The sequence below is a fragment of the Carassius gibelio genome, chromosome B1 (genome assembly GCF_023724105.1).
Source record: "Carassius gibelio isolate Cgi1373 ecotype wild population from Czech Republic chromosome B1, carGib1.2-hapl.c, whole genome shotgun sequence".
Lineage (NCBI taxonomy): Eukaryota > Metazoa > Chordata > Actinopteri > Cypriniformes > Cyprinidae > Carassius > Carassius gibelio.
In genome coordinates, this window is record NC_068396.1 from 22,375,571 (window position 1) to 22,400,023 (window position 24,453).

At 37.0% G+C, this 24,453-nt stretch overlaps 2 protein-coding genes across 2 annotated transcripts in view; one reads left to right on the forward strand and one right to left on the reverse strand.

Annotated features, from left to right (window-relative positions):
* znf827 (zinc finger protein 827) overlaps window positions 1-5,609 on the reverse strand; it is a 78,442-nt gene extending 72,833 nt beyond the window's left edge. Inside the window, exon 1 of the mRNA XM_052545717.1 lies at window positions 5,275-5,609. Within this exon, the coding sequence (XP_052401677.1) occupies window positions 5,275-5,317 (43 nt within the window). The 5' untranslated portion in view covers window positions 5,318-5,609. The remainder of the gene's footprint in view (window positions 1-5,274) is intronic.
* Window positions 5,610-21,948: 16,339 nt separating this feature from the next.
* On the forward strand, window positions 21,949-23,985 carry lsm6 (LSM6 homolog, U6 small nuclear RNA and mRNA degradation associated). Its single transcript, XM_052544907.1, has 4 exons — window positions 21,949-22,073; window positions 22,437-22,535; window positions 23,497-23,610; window positions 23,782-23,985. Exons 2-4 carry the CDS (start codon window positions 22,442-22,444, stop codon window positions 23,814-23,816), a joined length of 243 nt encoding a protein of 80 aa, XP_052400867.1. The 5' UTR covers window positions 21,949-22,073; window positions 22,437-22,441; the 3' UTR covers window positions 23,817-23,985.
* Window positions 23,986-24,453: the final 468 nt, after the last annotated feature.

Genomic DNA, 24,453 nt, shown 5'->3' on the forward strand with positions numbered 1-24,453 from the left:
ATTTTCTCAATATTTCGATTTTTTGCACCATCGGTTTCCAGATTTTCAAATAGCTATATCTCGGACAGTTCAGTATTTCTTAATATTTCTAAAGCTAATTTATTCAGCTTTCAGATGATGTATAAATCACAATTTTAAATTTTTTTTACCGATTTGACAAAGCTGAATTTTCACCATCATTACTCCAGTCTAGTGATGGGATTTATGGCTCTTTGAGGGGATCCGGATCTTCGCGATCCGTTCCTTTCAAAGAGCCGTTCAAAAGAATGGCTCTTTTGGCTCTTTTTAAATATTTAGTCAGTTTTAAGAAGCCAGCTTGGGGGCATCTCAGTTTATCCTGGAAATAATCACTGGGAGGTATTATGAGGTGAGATTTGTAGTCAAATAATTAAAGTGCAGATATCACACACCAATATCTGAGTTTGAATTATTCTGAAATATTGATTATTACCTCATTTCTCATGTGTGGACTATATCCATAGGGTTGTACAAATCCCTCTGCTTAGACAGTGACATCATTATTTTGATTTACCTTTAGTACAAAGTGTGTGTGTGTGTGTGTGTGTGTGTGTAAAACTATGCTGACTTATGTTATTCATACAATACCTACTCACAAATAAACATAAAAAACAAAGCCGGCTGCAATGAATCTCTGTGCAAAACAGCTTTTACTACAAACACTTCCACACAAGAACATTGTTATCACACAAGAACATTTTGATAGAAAACTATTTTTTTTTTAAAGTAGATAAAATTAGAATAAATAAAATGGAAATGTCTACATACTACATACTATTACTACTGTAAACTTTGCAAATAGGACATCAGCCCCTTCAAGTCAATGAACAATAACAAAGTGGGCTGCAATGAATGTCTGTGGAAAACAGCTTTTAGTGAAAAATTTCTATACGAGTACAGTATCACAAAAGAAAATTTTTAATGATTTTAAAATAAGTTTTAAATGAACACAAAATGCAATGTAAATGCATGCACAACTAATAACTAATATCATCACGCTATAAAGGGTTGGCCTGCGCTGGGTGCGCCCCTCCCCCTATAACTGTTCTGTCTCCTGGCGGAGCTCATTTGTATGAATCTGTGTGAAACACGCATAGGAAAAAAGAACGATAGAAAGAACGGCTCCTCTCCAGTCGCGACTCGGCTCCCATCGTTCATGTTTATGAGCCGTTCAAAAGAATCGGTTCGTTCGCGAACGTCACAACTCTACTCCAGTCTTGAGTGCTCTGATCCTTCAGAAATCATTGCTGCTCAAGAAACATTTCTCATTAATATCAGTTGAAAACAGTCGTGCTACTTAAAATGTTTTGAGGAAACGATAAATGTTTTTTTGATTACTCTTTGATGTAAAGTAAAAAAAAAACTGCATTTACTTGCTTGAAATATCATTTTTTAGTTTTTAGGTTTTGATCACTTTGATGCATCCTTGCTAAGTATTAATTTCTTTGAAAAAACGGACCCTTAACTAGAATTATTCATATATATATATATATATATATATATATATGTATATATATATATATATATATATATATATATGTATATATATATATATATATATATATGTATATATATATATATATATATATATATATATATATGTATATATATATATATATATATATATATATATATATATATATGTATATATATATATATATATATATATATATATATATATATATATATATATATATATATATATATATATATATATTAAAACGACTTAAAATATTTGATACATTTTTCACACTTCCTTAGATGGAATTTTCCTATAATACCTGGATGATAACAATAGCTGTATAATAATTATGTAATTAATATGTATTAAAACTTCTTTTTTTCTGGCACCACCAAGACAATCCAAATCATATTATAATTTCCCTCAGGCATATTACGCCAATAAGATAATTTTACATGGCTAGCCAATTTAAAACTAAGACCAACACAGTTCACAACCAAATAAAAAGATAGAGACAAATAGAGCAAGCGATCCTTCCCATCATTACTGTTGAGCCCTGAGCTTGTCTTCAAGACAGTGTGTCTGATTCAGTACTTTCATAAACGAAAGCAGGCTACTTTGTGGCTTGTCATTTTAAAGATGCACTGTTTTTAATAATACATTACACAAGATGAGCCTAGTCCATTACAATCGTCGAGCTGTACAGAAATTGTCTTAATTATGTCACCACAGCGCCTTTGACTGAGACTTAGACTTTACCTGTGATGAAAGCCAGGCGATCCAGCTCGCCAAATTAATCTAAATGTTCTGGTTCAGTATGCCTGGCTAAAGCCCCTTTCTGTGTAAGCACTTGTTCAGGAGAGCATCCACCACCCTTCCCCTGCCCTTTAATTCATTTCTGAGAGGAAAGCCTGTGTATCATTATTCGCTTGAGCTCAAATGGGCAGACACCGGTGAGAGAGCCTGATCAAGTTGGTGGGACAGGGGGGAAGAAATAGGAGGAGGAGGGGGTATTCTTGGCAGAATTTCCCTACAAATCAGATGCCAAGAGCGAAATGGAAACCTCCCCTCATTTTCCTTTCCCCTTAATCCAATGTTTTCAAGCCCAAGCCTAGCCAAGGTCGTTATAATCATAGATGAGTGGAAAGGAGCCAGTGACCCACCATTACGGTAAGGTGGAGAGCCACCCAGTCACACACACTCTGCCATCGCTCAGTAATGGAGAGCCGAAATCCGTGCAATGCTCCAATTCCTCCATTTGCAAATGCAGATAACCTTAAAGATCATGTGAGTATTAATGGAAATGGCCGGCTCCCATAGGGAGACATTTTAGCTGATGGCAAAGGTCAGGGTGAAAGAACGATACGGGCTATGTTCTTGCACAAAATGGAGGCCTGCGAGTAAGACAAAGTACAGTAGAAAAGGAGAAAAAAAGGTAACCTCGGTCGACCTCCACACCTCGGAGTGGAAATCTGAGGAAAACAGCTTAACGAGACGGGAACATTTAAACCTAGACTCCCCTTTCACGATTAATTTACTGGAAGTTTGCTGAACTGTGACCTGTAGTTTGAACAAATGAATTCAGAATTCTGGCAAAAGGAGTGTGCAACGGTGTTATAAAGGCCGCGCTTTTGGAATCCCAGTGGTTTCCATTGTAGCACTAAAGCCAAAGGTCATATTTAACTGTCAAGAAGATCATCTGACTGTATCAAGGCCTTAATGCCCTCTTGCACATCTTGACCCATGCACATCGTGACACAAGCGCTCCTGAACTCAGAGACGTATTCTCAAGAAAAGGAAGTGAAAGATGCAGTTGCAAAAGGATATGACAAAGCCTTTACATAAAAACGTTCATCAAAAAAAAAAAAACAGCCAGATGCCTGGCACATTACTTTTTGACAGAGCAAATAAACACAAATTCCACTGTCCTGGACTCGTTTTATTAAAACTTTTCGAGGCAGTAATCAGGAGCAGATGAGATGAATGAATGTAGATCAACAGTCGTGCTTGTCATCTGCCTCTCTGGACAGAAAAACTTAATGAAACGTGACATCTCTCCTCCACGGCTGCAGGAGAGGGCTGTGTGGAGCGCCACCGAACCTCAGACCAGATTTTGCTGAGTGGGTGATTTTGGTACGGCAGTAATCAGAAGAGGGACAAATGGCAGTAGATATTATGTCATTCATAAACAACTAAGACTGAAAGACAGTTATGAAAAGGAAATGAGCATTTAGTTATAATATACTGTTATTATAATACTGAGGTTTATATACCATACACCCCATAGTTTATGTTACTAAATAACTTTTTATGTTTAGTTAATAAGTTATATTTGCTTAATAAGTCACACACCTTATTAGTATAATATTGTGGTTTGTATACCATATTGTGAGTTTCTATTAAGCAATGTGTTCCTCACTAAATACTTTCATAAAACTTAAAAATCCAACACAACTGTCTTCTACATTTTCTTATAGGCTACTTTAAAATCGATTTACTAAGACCACCAAAAAGTTCAATTTGCTTTATTTTAAAGTCAAAAGTAAAAAGTCTGAACCGCATCACTGCTTAAGAAAACGAAGTTAAAAGCGAGAGGACATGAGTGCGACAAGTTCAGTGGGTGTAAACAAACACCTTTGGTATTATGAAGAAAACACTGCACGGCTAAAAGACAGGTAGAAATTTCCAGAGAGCCGCAAAAGAGTATCTCGGACTTTCCAAAAAAAAGTCCCAAAAGGCGCCGTTCCACTTTTGAACCGCAACATGCACAAAGATGCATTACGAGCGCTTGCTCTCGTGCATTTAAAGCGCCAGCGTGCCACATTTCGCCAATTCCTCTGCTCGGTGTTTTCCACACTCCACGTCATGTCCCCTCTAGCGGCCTGCGCGCGCCACTGCAGCCGTTATAAGCGAGCTGATAAAAGCACAATGTTAACATCCAGCTACAACAGGGTCAAAGGAACAAATTTCGCGATTAGTAATTCCAAGCTTAACCCGTGAAAAGCGGAGAAAACCTTAAGACTTCCTTCTCATGAGCTCCGAAACGACGGAGAAAAAAGCGTTTCGCCTTTTGTGCGTTATTGATCGCAGAGCGTCTGCAATGAATGGCTGCATGAGGAATGAAAAAACCCTGAACTTCAGGTGACCGACCATGGCTTTGACACAGGCAGCCTGCAGACACGAACACCACTGAACTGGGAGGGGTGGAAGAAAATACCTCAGCTTAAAAAAAAATCCCGCTCGACAAACGAAAGAAAAAGTCGCGCACACAAACACACACGACCGCGGAAGGCGGAAAGTTGTGCGACCGCGTTTTAGGACGCATTCTGTAAGTTGCGGACCGCTGCTAGATAGCGCTGGAGCTAAGTAACGGCAGGGGCACGGATACAAGGCTGAGTCTGGCTCTCAGTCTGATCCGACTGACCCTTCATTTTATTGCGGCCAGATCCTCAGATCCTCCCCTTTCCCTTCCGCGCGACTCTGCCTCGCTCGCACCGACACATATAAGAAAAGACGCGCGGCCATAAGCGCCAAATAAGCGGCGATAACGCGAGCTTTCCTGACCGCAACCTTTAGGCGGAACGGGACCTTTATCGATTATCTGCAATTAAAGGCACCGCTAGTGCGCTCGCTCCGCTAGCCCCCTCATCGCCAACATGGCTGCCTAGCACAGACCTAAAAAAGGAGAAATAACCTCCGCCGTGCCTTTGTCTGTTTCACCTCTTTAACCCTAAACTACTGCGCAAAACACACGGAGACGCGCTGAAATCGCGCCGAACGAGAAAACGACTTACGTGAAGGCAGGCGCTTGGGTTGCTCCTGTTTCCTCCTTGGCATTTTCCCCCTTTTATCACATTCTCCTTCTTGTTTAGGGATAAGAAGAAAAAAGGTCTTTTTCCATTGAAATGTCGCGAGGGAGCCTGATGGCAGGGACTTGTCGTGCACCTGGCTGTCCTCGGTTAAGTGTATTGTTGGGAACAGGGAAGAGTAGAGGAGGAGGTGCTGTTGTTGTTGCCGTGTCTTGACTATGGCTGCTCTCTGTAAGTGTGTGTCTCCGAGCCCCTAACTAACACTAATGCAGGGATCAAAGGGCAGCAACAGCAGAGCACACACACACTCGCGCGCGCGCGCGCATACACACACACACTCACACACACACACACGCTCGCTCAAAGAGAGAGGAGCTCTCCCGACAGACCAGCGAGAAAGGGACAAGGTGCCCCCAAGCTTTCAGGGTGTATATTTGACTGACCACGGAGGATTTTTGTATATTCATGTAGAAAATGGATTCTGACTAATGCATATTTAAATGGCTTAAAAATATATACAAAAAAAACAACAACAAAAAAACAACACATTTGATTAGGCTATATTTATTTTCTGGGGGAAAAAAATTATATATATATATATATATATATATATATATATATATATATATATATATATATATATATATACAGCTTTTTTTCTGAAATGTTTGAATCTGAGTTTACAGAAACCCCTAAATCACTGCTATTCATTTTAAGGTCGATATTGTTATAAATGTAAAATTGGATTTAAAACAAACGTTTATTTATTTATTTATTTAAAAAAATGTTTTCATCAAAATGCTTAGTTGAGTCAAATCAGCAAAGTTCCTTTTAATTGATGTATTGCTACACATTTTTAAATTGAATTTACAGTAACATTTTACAATAAGATCTATTCTTTAACATTAGTATAACTTCAATCCTAAAGGTTGTTTGATTACGTGTAATTTGTTAATAACTGCATGATTCTTACTGTACATTTCTGCCATAGTCACCAAAAATAACCTAACTAATTATAATTCTATAAAGTAGAAAGCACTTAACATGAACTAACGATGAAAAATACTTAAGAGCATTTATCAATATTATTTGTAAATTTCAGTATTTACTAATACAATTACTAAAATCAAAAGTTGTATCTTTTAATTTTATTTAATCGACTTAAGCTACCATGAACTAATGATGAAATGTTTTTTTATTAACATTAATTAATGATTAATAAATACTAAATACTTTAACAAATGCACTGTTCATTGTTAGTTAATGAATTAATTAACATGAACTAATGGGACCTCACTGTAAAGTCTTACAAAATATGAAATTATCATATTTTTGTAATTTAAAGATTATTATTATTATTCTTATTATACTGTAATATACACATATAGCTTATTTGATAGCAGTATACAATAATCCTTCATTTATTAACATTAGTTAACAAGAAATAACAATGTAAATGATTATTAACGTTCATTACAACTTTTGTAAAATTATTCAATGGACTTGAGCTAAAGTGAAGTAACAATGACCAGTTTTATTATTGTATTGTATTATTGTTATTACACTGTAACTAATGTATTGCCCGTTATTATTTAATGTTAGAAAATGCATTTAACTAATGGAACCTCATTGTAAAGTGTTAGTTATTGATATAATGTGTTTTTTTTTTTGTTTTTTTTTTAATGATTTATTGTATGGTAACGGTCATAATGTGATCCACAGATACCCCTCCACCCCCCCCCCCCACCCCCCCAAAACACACACAATATTCTGTTCTATGCATAGCACTGAAGCAGCCGGCTGTTCCCCACTCAGGGCTGGACTCCAGCAGGCTGCATGCTGTTGGACAAGTTCGTTCTTTCACACCTCTTTGGTGTTAGGAGGACTGTATCCTCCCTCATGCCATGCTGCCATCCTCCTCGCAACCATCCACACGTGCAGCTCGTTACTGTGGCAATTAGCACAGGCTCAAATTAGCCCACTTCGCCTCTGCACAGGTGACTGACACACACTTTGTAGCTCGCTCATTAGAATATGGCTACCTCGCCGTTCCTCTCTCTCTCATCGTCACCCCTTCAAGTCCGTTGAACTGGACTTGGCTGGTAGCGTTTACATGTGTACCATAGTATAAAAACTATCAATACTTTTCATAGGAGTCCAGTATTATGTTTCCCTTATTCAGTTCTTCGTGTCATTCCCTAATATACTCAGATAATATATTTAATGTGTGATATTAGGAAACGCGTTTTTTAGTAATCTCACAAAATCGCCCCTGCATGTGTGTGCGCTGCTTGTTATTGTTCAAGATTAGTTTAGTCTCCATGGCGAGGTCACGGTCTGTTCTGTAACCCTGCCGATGCCAGGCAGCTGAGGTAATGCGTGCGAGCAGACAATCTGCTGATAGTAGTCATAGCAACAGCAGCATGACCTCACACATGGTAGCAACCTAAAGGTCACCTAACAGACATCATGTTTTGATGGGCACTGTATCAACTGAACCTGACAGTGACAAACATCTGCGAAAGAAAGGAGGCTGTTTCCATTGACATATCTGTTTCCATTTGATACCTTAACCCTTTTGTTCACACTGCAGCGTTGCTTTACAGATTACTCGCAGACCTCAATTTAATCCACATGTATTTCATTCAATTTCAGCCATACTTTGGAGCAACATGTTGTACTTGTCAGACGTTGTATTTATATTATAAAATTATCTTTACATTTTAAGCATTTACAAGATGTAAGGGCTGTTTACTCACTGTGACTATGTAACTGAATACATATATTACTGACATATGCACTGTAAAATAAGTTCTTGCCATTAAAAAACCATTAACTATGACTTTTGCTCCAATAAACTTCCAATTTGCTGGATATTAATAGCAAGGTAGTTGTTAAATTTAGGTATTGGGTAGGATTAGGGATGTTGGACATTGTCATGGACAATATGTGCTTTATAAGTAATAATAAACAGCCAATGTGTTATTAAGAGGCATGCTAACTGAGCAACTACTTAATATAGTGAGAATTGGTCCTTATACCAAAGTGTTACCCAGCTACATTTAAATGCAAAGCACTCATGTTTCCACAGATACATTTTACGTTCATCTGCAATGCAGCTTATGGCATATGAATGCTATTTTGCTATTAAACATGCAAAATAACTTAAATAAAAAATAAAAAATAAAAAAAGCTATCCTCAGACTGTCCATCTCATTATATTTCTTGTGCGATATTGTTAAGCATGATTGTTCTGCTGGTCTTTGAAAGCAACTCGTTTTGTCTGTTGGCATTATTACTACTTATTAAAATGGCTTCTCTGCAGCAGTGCAGGCTGTTAGCGAGCTAAATGAATTTCAGGTGCTTCAGTAGCGGATAAAGGAGGTTGGATAAAGAGGTATATCTCTCCCTGAGGCCAAGCATAGTGGTGTGGGTTACCTCTTTTTCAACTCGTTGCAGCCTCTTCCTCTTTGTTAGGATGTTGCGAGATTGTGTTAGGAACACTGAGTGGAGCAGGTCATTAGAGGACTAGTGACATGACAGGATTGTGTGACGGGTGAGGGAGGAAGCTTGAATATCAGAGCTCAAATAGTGTAAATACCACTTTTAACTAGTAGGGTGGTTACTAAAAATGTTTCTCTTCGCCCTCTGCACTGCATATTCATATACTTACGATGCCATAAAATAAGTGTTGCTTTAAACATTTCACCTTAATGTAACCACTGTTTATTTTTGGATGCGATGACTTGTGCTTCATGGCAGCAGGGACATTTTTTGCACCATTTGAAGGTGTTAATTTAAATGTTGGGAGCCCTTGGTTCATTTAAAGAATGAAACAATATATTAAATATAAAACATATATTAAATATATGAAACATATGAAACAATATAGGATTGGATCAGCCATTCCTTAAAACCAAAACAGTCTGAAACAACATAAAACTCAAAAGTACAGAATGTAAAAGCCGGTGATACACTTTTTTGAGAGCATCTGATAATTAACTTTTTGTCCATTACAGAAATTTTAAATACAAATGATCGGTGTGAAGTTGCGGTCATATTTGCAACATTTTACTGTATGGGAGAAAAGGTCCATTGTGTAGCAATATTTCTGACAATATTATCAATTTGATTGCACAGATATTTGAACTGAAATGAGCTGGACGATTACCTCACTGAATCGATGAACTGACTTTAATTGGAATTTTCTTTTTTTTTACTATCGTCCTCTTGCATTATCAAAAGTATTTTTCTGTTTCTGTAAAGCTGCTTTGACGCATACACAAAAATATAGTATACAAATGAATTATTCACATGGGAGTTTCAAAAATGTGATATCAATGCGATATTCCTGATCCTGGTTACTGAACTGTAAGGCTGGATTTCACCCACGAAAATTTGCCGAACAACAGTGAGGGTGACCAACGCTTAAGGCAAAACTCAGCCATATTTAGACATGTTAGTGTGATTTCTGTCAGAGCATTTTCGACACTTAAGAAAAACAATCATGCTCTACTTAATTGTGAAATCTAATTATCACAGACAATTATTATTACTTTTATTTGTTTTTGCAAAATTGCATTCGAAATACGCTTGACTCTAAAATCAGAGAGGGCACGTGCTTCTGGTTGTCTATTATTGCCACGGGGACACGGGTCTTTCACACATTTAACACTAGTAAACTCTTCTTGTGTTGAAGTTCTTTCTAATTAGCCGGTGAACATAGTATATTGTTGACTTCAATTAACATCAGTTATTTGGAGTGTAATGTAAGCTATGGCACAGCTCTAGGTCATTGTCTTAAGTTTCAAGATGAAGAATAGTTGGTCTGCTCTGACTCAAACTGCCTTTGAAGCAGAGAGAATATTACGGTGGAAAGCTGGTGCCAGCGTCGTCCCCGGCATGCCACCTGTCCCCCTTCCCTCTCTTCTCACTCCCTCTTCCAGCTGTGTGACAGAAGCAGGTGGTTGTCCCTGCACTTGCTTTCTGACCTTTTGCACTGATAGAGATACCTCACAAAAAAAGAGTACTTTTCCTCGTCTTGCAGACCATATTCAAAAACGCTGACTAGTTTTGACTCAATTTGCTCTAATTTGGGTTACGTTTAAAGGGTTACTTCAAAAAGTTCACCAATCGTACACCCAAGTCTTTCCAAACCTATACGATTTTCATTTTGGAACACAAAGATATTAAAAAAATTCTTGCTTCCTTTTTATCCCTTCAAGTCCATGCAACCAAAACATTCAAGCTTCTAAACGTTCCTAAAGACATTGTAAAAGTGATCAACCTGAATTGAGCTGTTTAATTTAAGTCTTCGCATATAAACTAAGATCAACACACGTGAACTTTTTTTATTGACTATAGTTGATGTGATCCCTGTATGTGCATTGATAAGTCTTTATATGTGAATAAAACATTAATTAAAATACTTGATTCATATGGATTACTTTTACAATATCACATGAGCTTCTTGGACCTTGAAAAAAAAATTGGGTTGTGTGGACTTTAAATGGATAGTAAAAAGATGAAGAGCAAATATTAAACACATCTTGGACTCGGAACAGCATGAAGGTGATTAAATTATGACTATTTTTATTTTTGGATGAACTGTTTTTTAAGTACTTGATGATGACTGGTGGCCCTAAATAATGAACGGGTCTTCAGATGCAGAGCTCCTCTTCTCCTCCTCTCCTGAATAGTATGACGGAGTCAGCTCTTTTTCTTGGCCTTTGACCCCCAGTTAAGTCACTCCTCTAACATATTACATGCTGGTGCATAGAGTCAAAAAACGATGACCTTTTCATACACGTTGACAGGTTGACAGAGCACTTAGAGCAAGACGTGGTCATTTATATCTTTAAACAGCTGAACCTGTAAATCAACTAATGATATTTGAAATGAGATATATGGACAAAATGTTATTATTACAGAAAAAATAATTCTAATCAGATTCATTAAATTTCTATGTGGATTCACCAGCACATGTTACTAAGTTAATCACAATACTGTCCATCTTTTAATTTAACCTAAGGCCTTCCTCTGACCAAGAATAATTGTATAAAAGTCAATTAGTTTGAAGTCATTTATTCTACCTTGGAGTGTGCGACCCTTGAATACTTTAATTGCTTTAATTACTGTGCTGCATTTTATGCTTTTTTTTTTTGTCTTGAAATACTTTTTCAGCTTGCCAGCTCCTCATCTGAAGACATTTTACCTCAGCCCAAAAATCACTTATTACGTGCTGTTGTATGTAGTGTATCTGTCAGTTGGTAGGTTTAATTTTATTTAAATGATTTGACTTAGCTTTTGTATAAATGGTTATATTTTGTTAATTATTTGTATAGTGTGTGTGCATTTACAGTAAGAATATCTCTAAGACCTGTCTTTAAAATCAACATAATGGCAAGCCATTTGAATGAATGTGGGAGTTTGCTTATTAAAAAACTGAACTTTAATAAAAATAGATCTATAGACTGTCGACATTTGTCCACATATTTATTGGTTAGTTGGTATGTGGACAATTTGATGTGCTAGAAAAGCTGTATCTGAACTGCTCACTCAAGCTATTGCATTGTGTTATGGCAAAATATATTAGAAACATATGTAACATGACCCTTGTGAAGAATATAAAGCAGGAAAGTGGACATCTGTTTTGTATTTTTCATCTCTTAAAAAAAAAAATCACCACTGGTTCACAATACATTTACTTTTGTCATGTGACATATTTCTGAGTAAAACATCTTATTCAGTTATCATCCAAAACATAAAGTTGTTTCAGCGGTGGACCAAGTTATTTTGATGAACGATAATGAAGACTGTAATACCATGCACTGATTAATTACTCACAATAAGACCATTACCGTACTTTATGTTGAATTTTAGTTTAAGTGTCTCTTTAAGCTTAGTTCTCACTTCAGTTCCTATCACTTCAATTTCAGAAATTTCTATTTTTAACAGTTTCAATCAATCTTGTTATATTGTATACATTCTGAATACATTATTGGATGCTGGAAAACCTCTCAGCTGTAGATCCAGATTAAGAACCAGGGAACAATCTCAGCCCATGAAACACACAACATTGACATTTAGCAGTTGAATGCAGGCTCTCTACTGGTAATTATTTTACCATTTGCTATCATTGCATCCCTTTGGCTTTACAGGGAGTGTACTGCTGAAATGACATAAAATTAGTAGTATTTGCAAACTAATACTGGCATGACATTCTACAAGAACTAACATGCAGCATTTTAGTAATGCGTTGCAGTGCTATCCATGCTGTGTTTGAATTATAGACCCCCTTTTTTAACACTGTCAGTGACCGTTCTTGTTTTGCATATGGGAAATACTATCGGTGGAGCCTATGGTGATTACAGTTCTCTTTTGATCCACACGCTGTAACATGAACCCTTGGCACTTTTGTGTGGCTATGGCTTTGCCTCTGATGGGATTTCTGGCCTCTCTCCATTTCCCTTTGTTTCTTTCCTTTTCTCTCCCTCTCTTCTAGGCTCCTCCTCCTCTTCACGGGGCCCACCAATGAGAGACACTTCAGGTGCTGACCTTATCAGGTGGAGGTCAATGCCAGGTCAGGGATCTGTTGCTAGGCTACCATCAGATAAGTGGCGGGAAGACTGAGCGCTGGGTTGCGCTGTCATTCAGTGCTTGTCATGTAATCTCATTCATTTGCTGACAATTGCCTGAACGTCACAGAAGGTTATCGAGCCTATCCTGTCATAATTAAACACATTAAAATATTAAACCAACAAAGCCAATTGCTGGCAGCTCCTCTTGGCTTATGTGGTATCAAAGATGGCCAGCTGAACAGCATAAACATGAAGTTCTTAATTTAGATTTGGTTGCGGTGGATTTGAAATGAATACTATCTGAACCATGAAAATGAACTAGGCATGAAAATGAACCAGAAAACATGAGGGAATTGCGCATGATATTCCACCAGCAGGACAAATATTGCATCAGCAGATGGACACGCTATATTATACTGTAGATAATAAATGGTTAAAGCAAGATTTAAAGGAATAGTTTACACAAAAATGAAAATGACATTACATTTCGAAACTAGCATTTGATTTTTTTTTTTGTTTTGTGGAACACGAAAGGAACATTTAAGAAGATCTACTGGCTGCACTTTTCCATTAAAGTAAGAGAAATTACAACAAACGAGATCTGAGAATTTCAATTTTCAAAAAGGACACTAAATCATGTTAAAGTTTAATTTAAGTTCACATTACTGACATAAATACATCAATCTGATTTATGAATTAATCCTTCTGTCAGAATCACTCAACTAAATCAACTAATCAATTTCAATACGATTCCTGTACAAATATGATTGCTACTATTCATCATTAACAAGCCAATGAGAGTAATCACAAATATTTATATAATTGAAAACAACTAGGTCACACTTTATTTTAAGGTACAATTCTCGCTGTTAACAAACCATTAACTATTTGCCTCAATAAACTACTAATTTGCTGCTTATTAAAGTTAGTTGTTAAAGGGTTAGTTCACCCAAAAATGAAAATTAGGCTGTGTTTTACTCACCCTTGAGGCATCCTAGGTGTATATGACTTTCTTCTTTCAGACGAATCCAGTTCAGAGTTATATAAAACATTGTCTTTGATCTTTCAAGCTCTATCATTACAGTCAGCAGGTGTTGCATTGCTTCAAGCCAAAATACGTGAAATAAAAAGCACCCTTCCATAAAAACGTGTCTCATACGGCTCCGATGGGTGAACAAAGGAATCCTGTAGTGAATCGATGCGTTTCTTTAAGAAAATTATCCATACTCAAAACATAATAATCACTTGAATCTAGCTTGCGCTCACAGTTGTAGATTGCGCTCACACTTTATTAACCCCCCGGAGCCGAGTGAGACACTTTTTATTTTTATTTTTAGTTCACATCTTTTAGACTGAAGCAATGCTAATTTTCATTTTTGGGTGAACTAACCCTTTAAGTTTAGGTATTGGGTAGGGATGTATGGTCAGAATATGTGCTAGCCAATATGTAATTAATAGGCATGCTAATAAGCAAATAGTTTTTAGATAGAATTGGTCCCTATACTAAAGTGTTACCTCTTTGTTTCAGAAGGTTTGAAATAAAATGTAGAATTCACTTTTATGACTATGTAATGCTGCTTTTTATCCTTTGAATATATTTACTGTATTTTTTCAATTTTTGATGCAGTTTGTCACAAAAAAAAAGAAACGACAGGAACAAGAACGGGTTTGATATGACACAAGGGTGCAAAATAAATAATCACCGAATATTAGGTGAACTGTTCTAAAAACCTTGTCATTTCCAGTTTTATCAAAACTAGTTTTCCTATCTCATTGTGGCAAGGTGTATTGTAGGGACATCATGTTCATATCTAACCTCATGTAAATGATGATGCACGATGCATTCTAACATCATATCATCTCCGTAGGTCCCGGTAGTCTCTCTGTAGGCCTTCACCATGACAGCCTCTTCTGTCGCTGTCGCTCTGAGTCCGGCGGGTTAACGGCAGGTCAGAGGATTTGGTGATCAGTGGTTCAGTGAGCCGTGAGCCCTGCTGGACAAGCGCTTTGATAAGGGGACTGCTGCTTCTGTGCTTGCCCACTTCTGAAGCTTGGGTGAGACTGGGACGTTCTGAAAGGCTAAGTCTCAATGTCTGGGCACTTGCCAGCTGACATTCCACCGACTAAGGGAGAGAGAGAGAGAGAGAGACTGGGGCAGATTTATTGAGGCATCAGACTTGCCTCAGGAATGTTCTGTAAAATGCGAAGAGAATAAAGAAATTAATGTCAGACGTTGTGCTGCTCTGTTATTTCCTGAAGAATTTCTCTTCAGTATATACACTGAATTCAATTCATCGTTACATGACATAACTCAGGATCAAGCACAACATTTCTTCCCATTCCAATGAATATTCAGCTAGCAAACACCACTGTTTGCCTGCCTGTGAGTCACAACTCCTCTGTGGTAGGGAACACTAGTGGTCAAAAGGCAGAGTGGGAGTTTGTGTATGTGTGTGTGTTTGTGTGGTCATGTTTATATGAGAAGGAGAGATCGAGAGAGAGACAGAGAGAAGAGATCCTCACCCGAGGAGAGAGTGTAGGATTTGAAAGGCTAGCTTCCTGGCAGCCGGGAGTTTTATCTCTTTTTTAGAACAACCACTGAGGTGTTTAGAAAGGAGAAACTGGCATACCATTGCTATGTTAGACTCACGGCTATGAAAGCAGAGGTTTGTCTTTCTCCTCAGGGTTTAATGCTAGTAATAATTGTTTTAAAAATTGTCACAAGAAGCTAGCATTCAAATAGTACTATCACAATTTGATTTCTTAAAGGGATAGTTCTTCCACAAATGAAATTTATGTTCATGGCATGCCTAGTGTCATTTTAAGCCTGCTGTGAAACACAAAAGAAGATATTTTAAAGGAAGTTTGAACTTTTTCTGCCCATACATTGAGTCAGTGGGGTCAAAAACACATCTTCTTTTGGCTTCGAAGGAATAAAGAACAGGTTTGCAAAAGTTATATTTATTTATATACTTATAGTTTTTTTTTATAATAGTTTAGCTTTTATTTCTATATTTTCAGGTTTTTGTTGTAATCTTATTTTTTATATATATATATATATATATATAATTATGTTTTGTGCTTGTCTAATTTTGTATACATTTTTTATGTTTATTTAACGTAAGTTAAATGGCTTTTTTTGTTTTGTTTTGGTTCTTAATTTTTAGTTTAGATTTCTGATTTTCATTTAGTTTTACTTCTTCATCTAATTTTTAAATTTCATTTCATTCAAACACTTAAGACCTTTGTTCATTTTTGGAACACAAATTCATATATTTCTGATGAAATCCAAGAGCTTTCTGATCCTGCATAGACAGCAACGCAACTGACACGTTCAAGACCCATGAAAAAGTAGTAGACATTGTTACATTGTTCAAATAGTCCATGTGACATCATTGGTTCAACCTTAATTTTATGAAGCTACTAGAATATTTTTGTGCACAAAGAAAATAAAAATAATTACTTTCTACTCTCCTGTGTCAGTCTTCGGCATATGAGACTGCCACGATTCATATGCTTTTGATGCATAAGTCAGCATTCTGATCTCACAACTATTGCAATAAATATATCAAATCATTGTTCTCACAAACTGGGCAGTCCTTCTTCTACAAAGTAGAGTACCTTTAAGAAAAAGCTAAAAAAATATTTTTTTAACAACCAACCCCTTTTTTTTGCAAAGAGCAAACCTGATGAACTGGCAAGAATGCTTGTGAAACTGTATGGGCAATATGTTACAGGATGCTAGCTGAACTCATCATGAAAGTAGAAAGAGGGGGCTTTGTTCCAAATGTCACAATGCATATTTATGGATGTGAAGTGCTCCTTTTGTATATGCTCAGCTCTCCTGTCCTTCAGTTGCAAACATTTCTCCCTACATCACTGTAATGATACATGCAATCAAACCGAAGATACGCTAGCACACTGACCCACCTTAACATGGCCTTTTTGAAAAAGATCTCAAGCAGCAGGGAAACCTCTTCCAAAAAAAGTTGGGGGACACCACTGGGGGAATATGACTTTTGTCATTAAAGGGATACTCCACCCCAAAATGAAAATTCTCAAATTAATCACTTACCCCCAATGTCGTTCCAAACCCGTAAAAGCTTTGTTCATCTTCGGAACACAATTTAAGATATTGTGGATGAAAACCGGGAGGCTGTGACTGTACCATAGACTGCCGAGTAAAATACACTGTCAAGGTCCAGAAAAGTATGAAAGACATCGTCAGAATAGTCCATCTGTCATCAGTGGTTCATAACATTTGTGACTAGAACACTTTTTGTGTGCAAAGAAAACCAAAATACCGACTTTATTCAACATTTCGTCTCCTCTGTGTCTCTCCACATACAAAAAGTATTTTCATCGCTTCATAACGTCACAATTGAACCACTGATGGCAGATGGATTATTCTGACGATGTCTTTCATAATTTTCAGGACCTTGACAGTATATTTTACTTGGCAGTCTATGGGACAGTCTCAAGCTTCCCGTTTTTCATCCAAAATATCTTAAACTGTGTTCTGAAGATACGCAAAGCTTTTACGGGTTTAGAACAACATGGGGGATAAGTGATTAATGACAACGTGATCATTTTGGGATGGAGTATCCCTTTAAATGTAACAAAGAAAATTAAATACATAAAATATATGGATAATATGAACGACATTTCAAGCATCAAGCACTGCTCAGTTTATATCCAGGAGTGTTTTTGTTTATTTGCCTGGGATATCCTGGATGAGTTACCTGGCTATGGTCCCACTCTGCTAATGGAGCCATGCCTTTTGGTGGATTGTGAAGAGTTCTATGGTCGGTTGAGGAGTTGGGTGCTGAAGGTGGGCGTATGTAGTGGTGTGAATGTGTTGAACCACTGCTAGGCATCAGTCTTGAACATGAAAAGACTTTCTTTCCCTCTTCCTCGAACATGCACACAGATGAATAAGCACTGACTGCACAGACAGTTCAGCAGGAGTTTAGAGGTAATGGGTTACCACTTCATAGCCTAGATATACAGTGCATTACGTTGTATAGAATTACATAGAAATATAAATAAAACATGAAACTTAATCTTCAAGTATGAAATGTTCTCTGGTTTATATATATATATATATATATATATATATATATATATATATATATATATATATATACACACACACACACACACACACACACACACTGTTTGTATAAATATTAATTCTTCACACTTTAACATATGCCAGTGCTACCTTTTGCTATATAGACAGTAAAAATGTTATTGCATCATTACTTAGGTTGTGAAACTGAAGGTCAGCCATGGAATTTCCAAAGTTGTCAGAGACATAGTCAAACAACGCATAAATTATGAAAGGCATAAAGAAGAATATACAATATTTCAATGGATCCTGGTAGTGTAATGATCAAAGAGCTACACTATAAATCCTACAAACTCACACACAACTCTCACCTGTCATCCATATTTAAGGGATACTCAATCCAAAAAAAAATTCATTTACTCATCCTCATGCCATCTGAGCCATACAGGGAACATGTCTTCTGTGGAAAACAAGCAGAGATAAAAACAAAACAAACAAAAAAATCCATCATGTCAAGAGAGAACTCATAAACCTTTTATTTTTTTGAGCAGTTCGCCAGAAGTGAAGGTTTCAAAAGTTACTATTTTTCTCTAACACACTCAGCATTTCACTTCAGAAGACATTGATTCATAAACTGGGGTTGCACTGATTTCTGCAGAGTTCATTTTGTATGATTTTGAAGTGTTACATTTTAAAAGACCCATTCACTTCCATTAGATGAACACTGTAGATTATTTTCCTAAAAATCCCTATTTGTGTTCCATAGAAGAAAGTAAGTCATTTGGGACAGCATGAGGGTGATTAAATGATAGGTGTGTCCCAATTTGCATATTTATGTGCCATTCTATGCCATTTTTTAGTAAAGAGTGATTAGTGTCACACTGAACAATTCTAAAAATACAAAAATTCCTTCAAAATGCTCAGATGATGCACTTAACTGAAAAATTAAGTGTGGAATGTTGGACACCTTCATTCATCTTTAGAACACAAATTAAGAATTTTTTTATGAAATCCAAGAGCTCTCTGACTCTGCATAGACAGCAATGCAACTGACATGTTCAAAGCCAGGAAAGGTTGTAAGGACATTGTTAAAATAGTCCATGTGACATCAGTGGTTCAACCTTAATTTTGTGAAGCTATAATACTTTTTGTGTGCAAAGAGAGCAAAATGAATGACTTTATTCAACATTTTCTTCTGTTTTGTGTTAGTCCATGCAGGAGCAAGCATTCTGAATTAGAACCTGGATGCTCCTGCGCCTTGTTTACAAGCAGAGGAATGCACACAAGTGTCGTGATACTCTCGTTAACGCCCCTAGAAAACTGACATGGACGAAAAGAAATTGTTGAAATTGTTTTGCTTTCTTTGTGCACAGAAAGTATTCTCTTAGCTTCATAACATTGTGGTTGAACCACTGATGACATGGGCTTTTTGAACAATGTCCTCATTTCCTTTCTTGGCAATAAAACTTTTAAGTTGTGTTGATGTCTATACAGGGTAAGAAAGCTCTCGGATTTCATCAAAAATATCTTAATTTGTGTTCTAAAGATTTTTGGAAGGGTGTGGAACAACGTGGGTGAGTAATTAATTTTCATTTTTGGCTGGAGTATCTCATTTAGAGCAATAAAGTATTAGTGTAGAACATGTTATTCAACAAAATGAGAACATTGGTTTTGCCAGGCACTGTATACCACACTCAAAATGGCGGAGCACACAGAGAATCAAGATGAGTCTCATTAGCGTTAATTAGCAATTAGCTGTTTAATTAGCAATTAGCACTTATACTGCACAGCACAGGCAGACATTGCTAATAGCTCGCTGTGAACATTTGAGGACTCTAAATGACACATTTCCCAAATGTTCAAATTTGAAAAGCAAAAATGACTTTTCCTCTATATCTCAAATGTTGTGAGATTATACCTTTAAAAGGACTGCAGATATATATCAATATATTTTTTTTTTCTAGAAAGATGATAGGATTGATCCAATGTCAGATATGTCAAAGCAAATACATCTAACAAATTCTTAAATCTCATACACTCGCTTCAGCTCGTTTCAAGTACTGTATATAAGAATGCGAATATAAGGCAGCTCTCCTAAATCATTTCAGCTAGGTATTTGAGAAAGGTCTAGAGGCTGCAGCTAGTGCCTGGAATCGCATTGGATAACCTGGCCTGCAGTGGCTGCATGCACAGAAATATATATAGTGGGCATGAATCTGGGTGTTAGAAAAGGTGAGCAAGGTTCCACTGCTCATTTTTGATCAAGGCGACGCTCCCCCCCCCATCATTTCCACACTATTACCCCCATGCAGTGCAGAGATTAGGGAGCGGGAAGGGGAGGAGAAAAACCTACACGCCGGCAGCCAATCTGGATTTCATTTGAAAACTCCCTTGAGGTTTTTCCATTATCCCCCCTCCATATCCGACTTGACCCTGTAGAGAAAGCCTTTGCCCGCAAAGGTCAGCCTAGTCTAGACTCTCCTCTCCTCGCCCCTCCGTCCTCTACCTCTAGACAGCCTGCGGCAACTGAGGGATCCCCCTCCCCTCGCATCTGACACCCCTCAGCCTGACCCACCCCCCAACCCTGTTGAAGCTGCCTCTGTAATCTTTTCATTTTTCCTCCACTCCCTCTCAGGTCTTTGGGGGCTTAGAAAGGTGAGGCGGGTTGTACCAGTAAATCAACTGTGCCACTGTCCATCTGAGCTCAACAACGTTTTGAAGTAAGGCAGAAAACAGTCCCATCTGGCATCTCTGGGCAGCTATCACCACCACGTTACTGGTTTCGGAGTAGCTGTGAAGTTATTCCCAGGCTCTATTGAGAGTAGATAGTCTGCGCTGAGTAAACCTGAAAGCTGTTTTGTCCCTAGCCAGTCAGAGCTATACAATTAATGCACATTCATGTCAACGTACATAATATCTAGATAAAAACTTTTGAAGGACAGGTCGGTAAGGTTAAAATGTCTTCTTTTGTGATGACAGAAACATTCTTCGTGCTTTGCCAAGCAACAGGCAAAACTGTGAATAAGAAAAGCTAATGAAATGCTTTCTATATCTCTGCTGCTTCATTGTGTTTTTATTTAGTATCACTTAACAAGCCAAGCCACTCATGCTTTTCCAGTAAAGTCAAGAATGTGCCATAGTGTGTGTGAGTGTGAGTGTGTGTGTGTCAAGTCTTTGTCATATCGCTCAAATCATTCTGTATATATTTACCACAGAACATGCAGGCATTGTGTGCTTCTACTAAGATATCTGTTAACCTGTTTGATTTTTTTTCCTTAAATGAATGATTGCCTTGACAGGAAAACACATTAGATCACATTTTCCCTCTTAACCCTCCTTTAGGACATGAACTCAGGCAACAAGGGAAAAAATACTCATTGAATATTCATTAACTTGTGCCTAGGTGTGAACACGGCTCTTAACCACACTTGTTTATGACTTAAGGACTTGTAGCGCTGACCTCGGTTTAACACGGCACCAGATACCAAATTAACCTCTAGCCTCCTCAGGGCTACCAATGCCCTGCTAACAAGCAAACTGTCTGGATGCGCCAGAAGTGCTTTATGATTCTGTCTCTCAGGTGCATGCCCTTCTCTGCCTGTGAACAAAAGACAGGTTTTTTCTTCCCCATCTTTCTTATCAGCTACTCAATATATACTTTTTTCTATGTTTTTAGTCACACCTCTCTACACAATTTATAGAGATTTCCCCATTTTTGTAACAGTATACCAAATTATTTTATAATATAATTATACAGTCTTTTATCTATCTATCTATCTATCTATCTATCTATCTATCTATCTATCTATCTATCTATCTATCTATCTATCTATCTATCTATCTATCTATCTATCTATCTATCTATTCGTCATTCAGTAGCGCTCCAGTCTAGTTTCCTACTAAAACAAAAGCGGAGCTTCTCTTTCTTCACTACCCTTTGTCGTTTTGGCTCCTTTTCCCCTCCGCATTGTTTTGTAAAGGATTTGAGATAATGTTACCTTTGCGGCTCCCGTACGCTGGGTTTTTACCGACGCATCTGATTGGCTGCGCGGTGTAAACACCAAAAGCGCTTCAGTTCATTGGTCAACAGTCACTCAGCCGAAACGTGTGGCAAACGTTACTAAACGATAGAGGTGAGTTACTTCGTATTGTTCTTTAAATAAACGAGTGCGATTAAATAAGGTTAAATAAATTGCATTACTCTACCCTGCGACATGTATAACGAGTGTGTTTTGTCCTCCACTGGGTTGTAATGCTAACAGGCTAAGCTAGCCGCTCATGCTAAATGTACAGCAGTTTAAAACATAGATCGACGGTTTCATTAAAATAATGTGTTTAGTATAACAAGTGAATCAGTGAATGACAAAGTAGTCTAATGGCGTTCATCACTTTATTGTGTTACAGTTATTGTTTGCTAACAAAAAAGCCTGGGCACATTTTCTTGCATCTGTGATTATATTAGCGATTTATAATCTTCAATTTCTCTCTATTTTCAGTAAAAATGAGTCTCCGGAAGCAGACACCAAGTGATTTCCTGAAGCAGATCATTGGGAGACCAGTGGTGGTAAAGCTGAACTCTGGTGTCGATTACAGAGGTAATGTTAAATGCAGAAGCATTAAATGAGATTTATAAACCAAAGTTGTAGATTTAGCTTAAAATTGGTAAGTTACCTCATACAAGAATTAAAAAACCAAGAGACTTTAATCGTATTCAGAATTTTGGAAATAAGAAAATGCAGCTGTGTGGATGTTAATCTGGTAAACATGTCATATCAGCATAGTTTATTGTATGTTCTCACCATATTAAATATGACTGTGGATCTATCCTGTTCTTGATCTGAGCTTTCAGTTTGAATCCTCCCTTTACTAGCTGTACCAAACTCTTTTTAATTTTATTTTTTACATTTAAACCTCTTCTACAGTGGTTCTCTACCTTCTTGACTCCAAGGCAATCCATTGTTTAAAACAATATTCAAAGGCCCCATGATTTTTCCAGTTGCTTGAGATTTTTTTTATTACAATTTTACATTTGTATCATTTAAAAGTAATGTCAATATGTTAAAATATTTTTGAGCATAATTAGAAAAAAAATAATAATAATAATCCATTATAATACCGATAGTGTATGGTACCCATAAAAAAAATAAAATCTCCCATCCTCTTAGTTGAGAACCACTGCTCTAGAAAGTGTAGACTCAGCCCATGTTTTTGTCAAAGATTGCTATTCTGCACATGACTGTCATAGACACATGCCTGACTAGTCTAAAATGTTATATATTTTAGTCTCCCACTGTTGCTGCTATACATCCAGTGACAAAAATGTTAAACTTAAATTTATAAACATGTTCAGTCAAAATAACCTCAGGCTCCATGGAAAGGAATATTTCCCTGAGCTGCATCAACGCAGCTGGTGCATAACTGTGGGTGGACTATTTTACTTTCCCCACATCATAGTGCAGAATTATGCACAATATAATATATAACTCAGATGAGAATACGTTTTCTAATAAATGCAAAAAAAAATGAAATAAAGTCTAATTTGTATCTTGCCTTTAGGAGTCCTGGCTTGCCTTGATGGCTACATGAATATCGCTGTGGAACAGACTGAGGAATATGTCAATGGCCAGCTGAAGAACAAGTATGGAGACGCATTTCTCAGAGGAAACAATGGTATGTGTTGTCAGTGTGTGTTCTATCCCGAGTTGTTTTCATTGTGTTTTCAGCTAAAGCAAAGTAAAGTGTGTCGTTACATAATCTGTCTGTGAGCATGTCATCAAACATTTGACTTTTAATAGATGTTTTGCATATAGCAATGTTCATTTTGTTTTCTTTGTCCTCTAGTGTTATACATCAGCACCCAGAAGAGGAAGATGTGAAGCCGTTTTGCTAGTTTCTTTATTCATTATTACATAAGTAAATTGTTTACCCTGGATATTTGTAATCCTTTGTTAGCTGACAATAATGTCCGATAAGTTTGTTTCATGTTTTGTAACACAAAATTTGGTGTTCTGCAGAGTGATGCAGTAAATTTGTTTTTCAACAGTAGATTGTGTTTTTGTGATTTTATCTGTTCCCGAGATGCTGTAAGAATATTTCAGTGGTCATCATTCAGTCATAAGGAACTGCTGATTAGCATTTTCAGATCTGGAGGTTCTTCAAGGCTCCTTTATCTACATATTTCATATTCACTGCTTAAATATATCTGCTTTTTCCACATCATTTAGTCTACTGTAGCCCTCTATTGCATGATAATGTCTTTGTTTTCAAATGAATCAATTTAACTGATCAGTGCTGGCTTCGCTTGCCCCTTTTCTAACCTTTCTGCCTAAATTAGGAGGCTCTAATAAATTTACAAATGATCCTGGCACAGTGACACTTCATTAGGCTAAGGTAAAATAAAGATAAACATATGAGTACTCATTAGGTTCCAAATGAGCTGACTGGATGTGCTAGGGATTTATTTTCATGTGGGATCAGTGCTTGGACCATTCATTTATAAAAAAGAAATTTCTC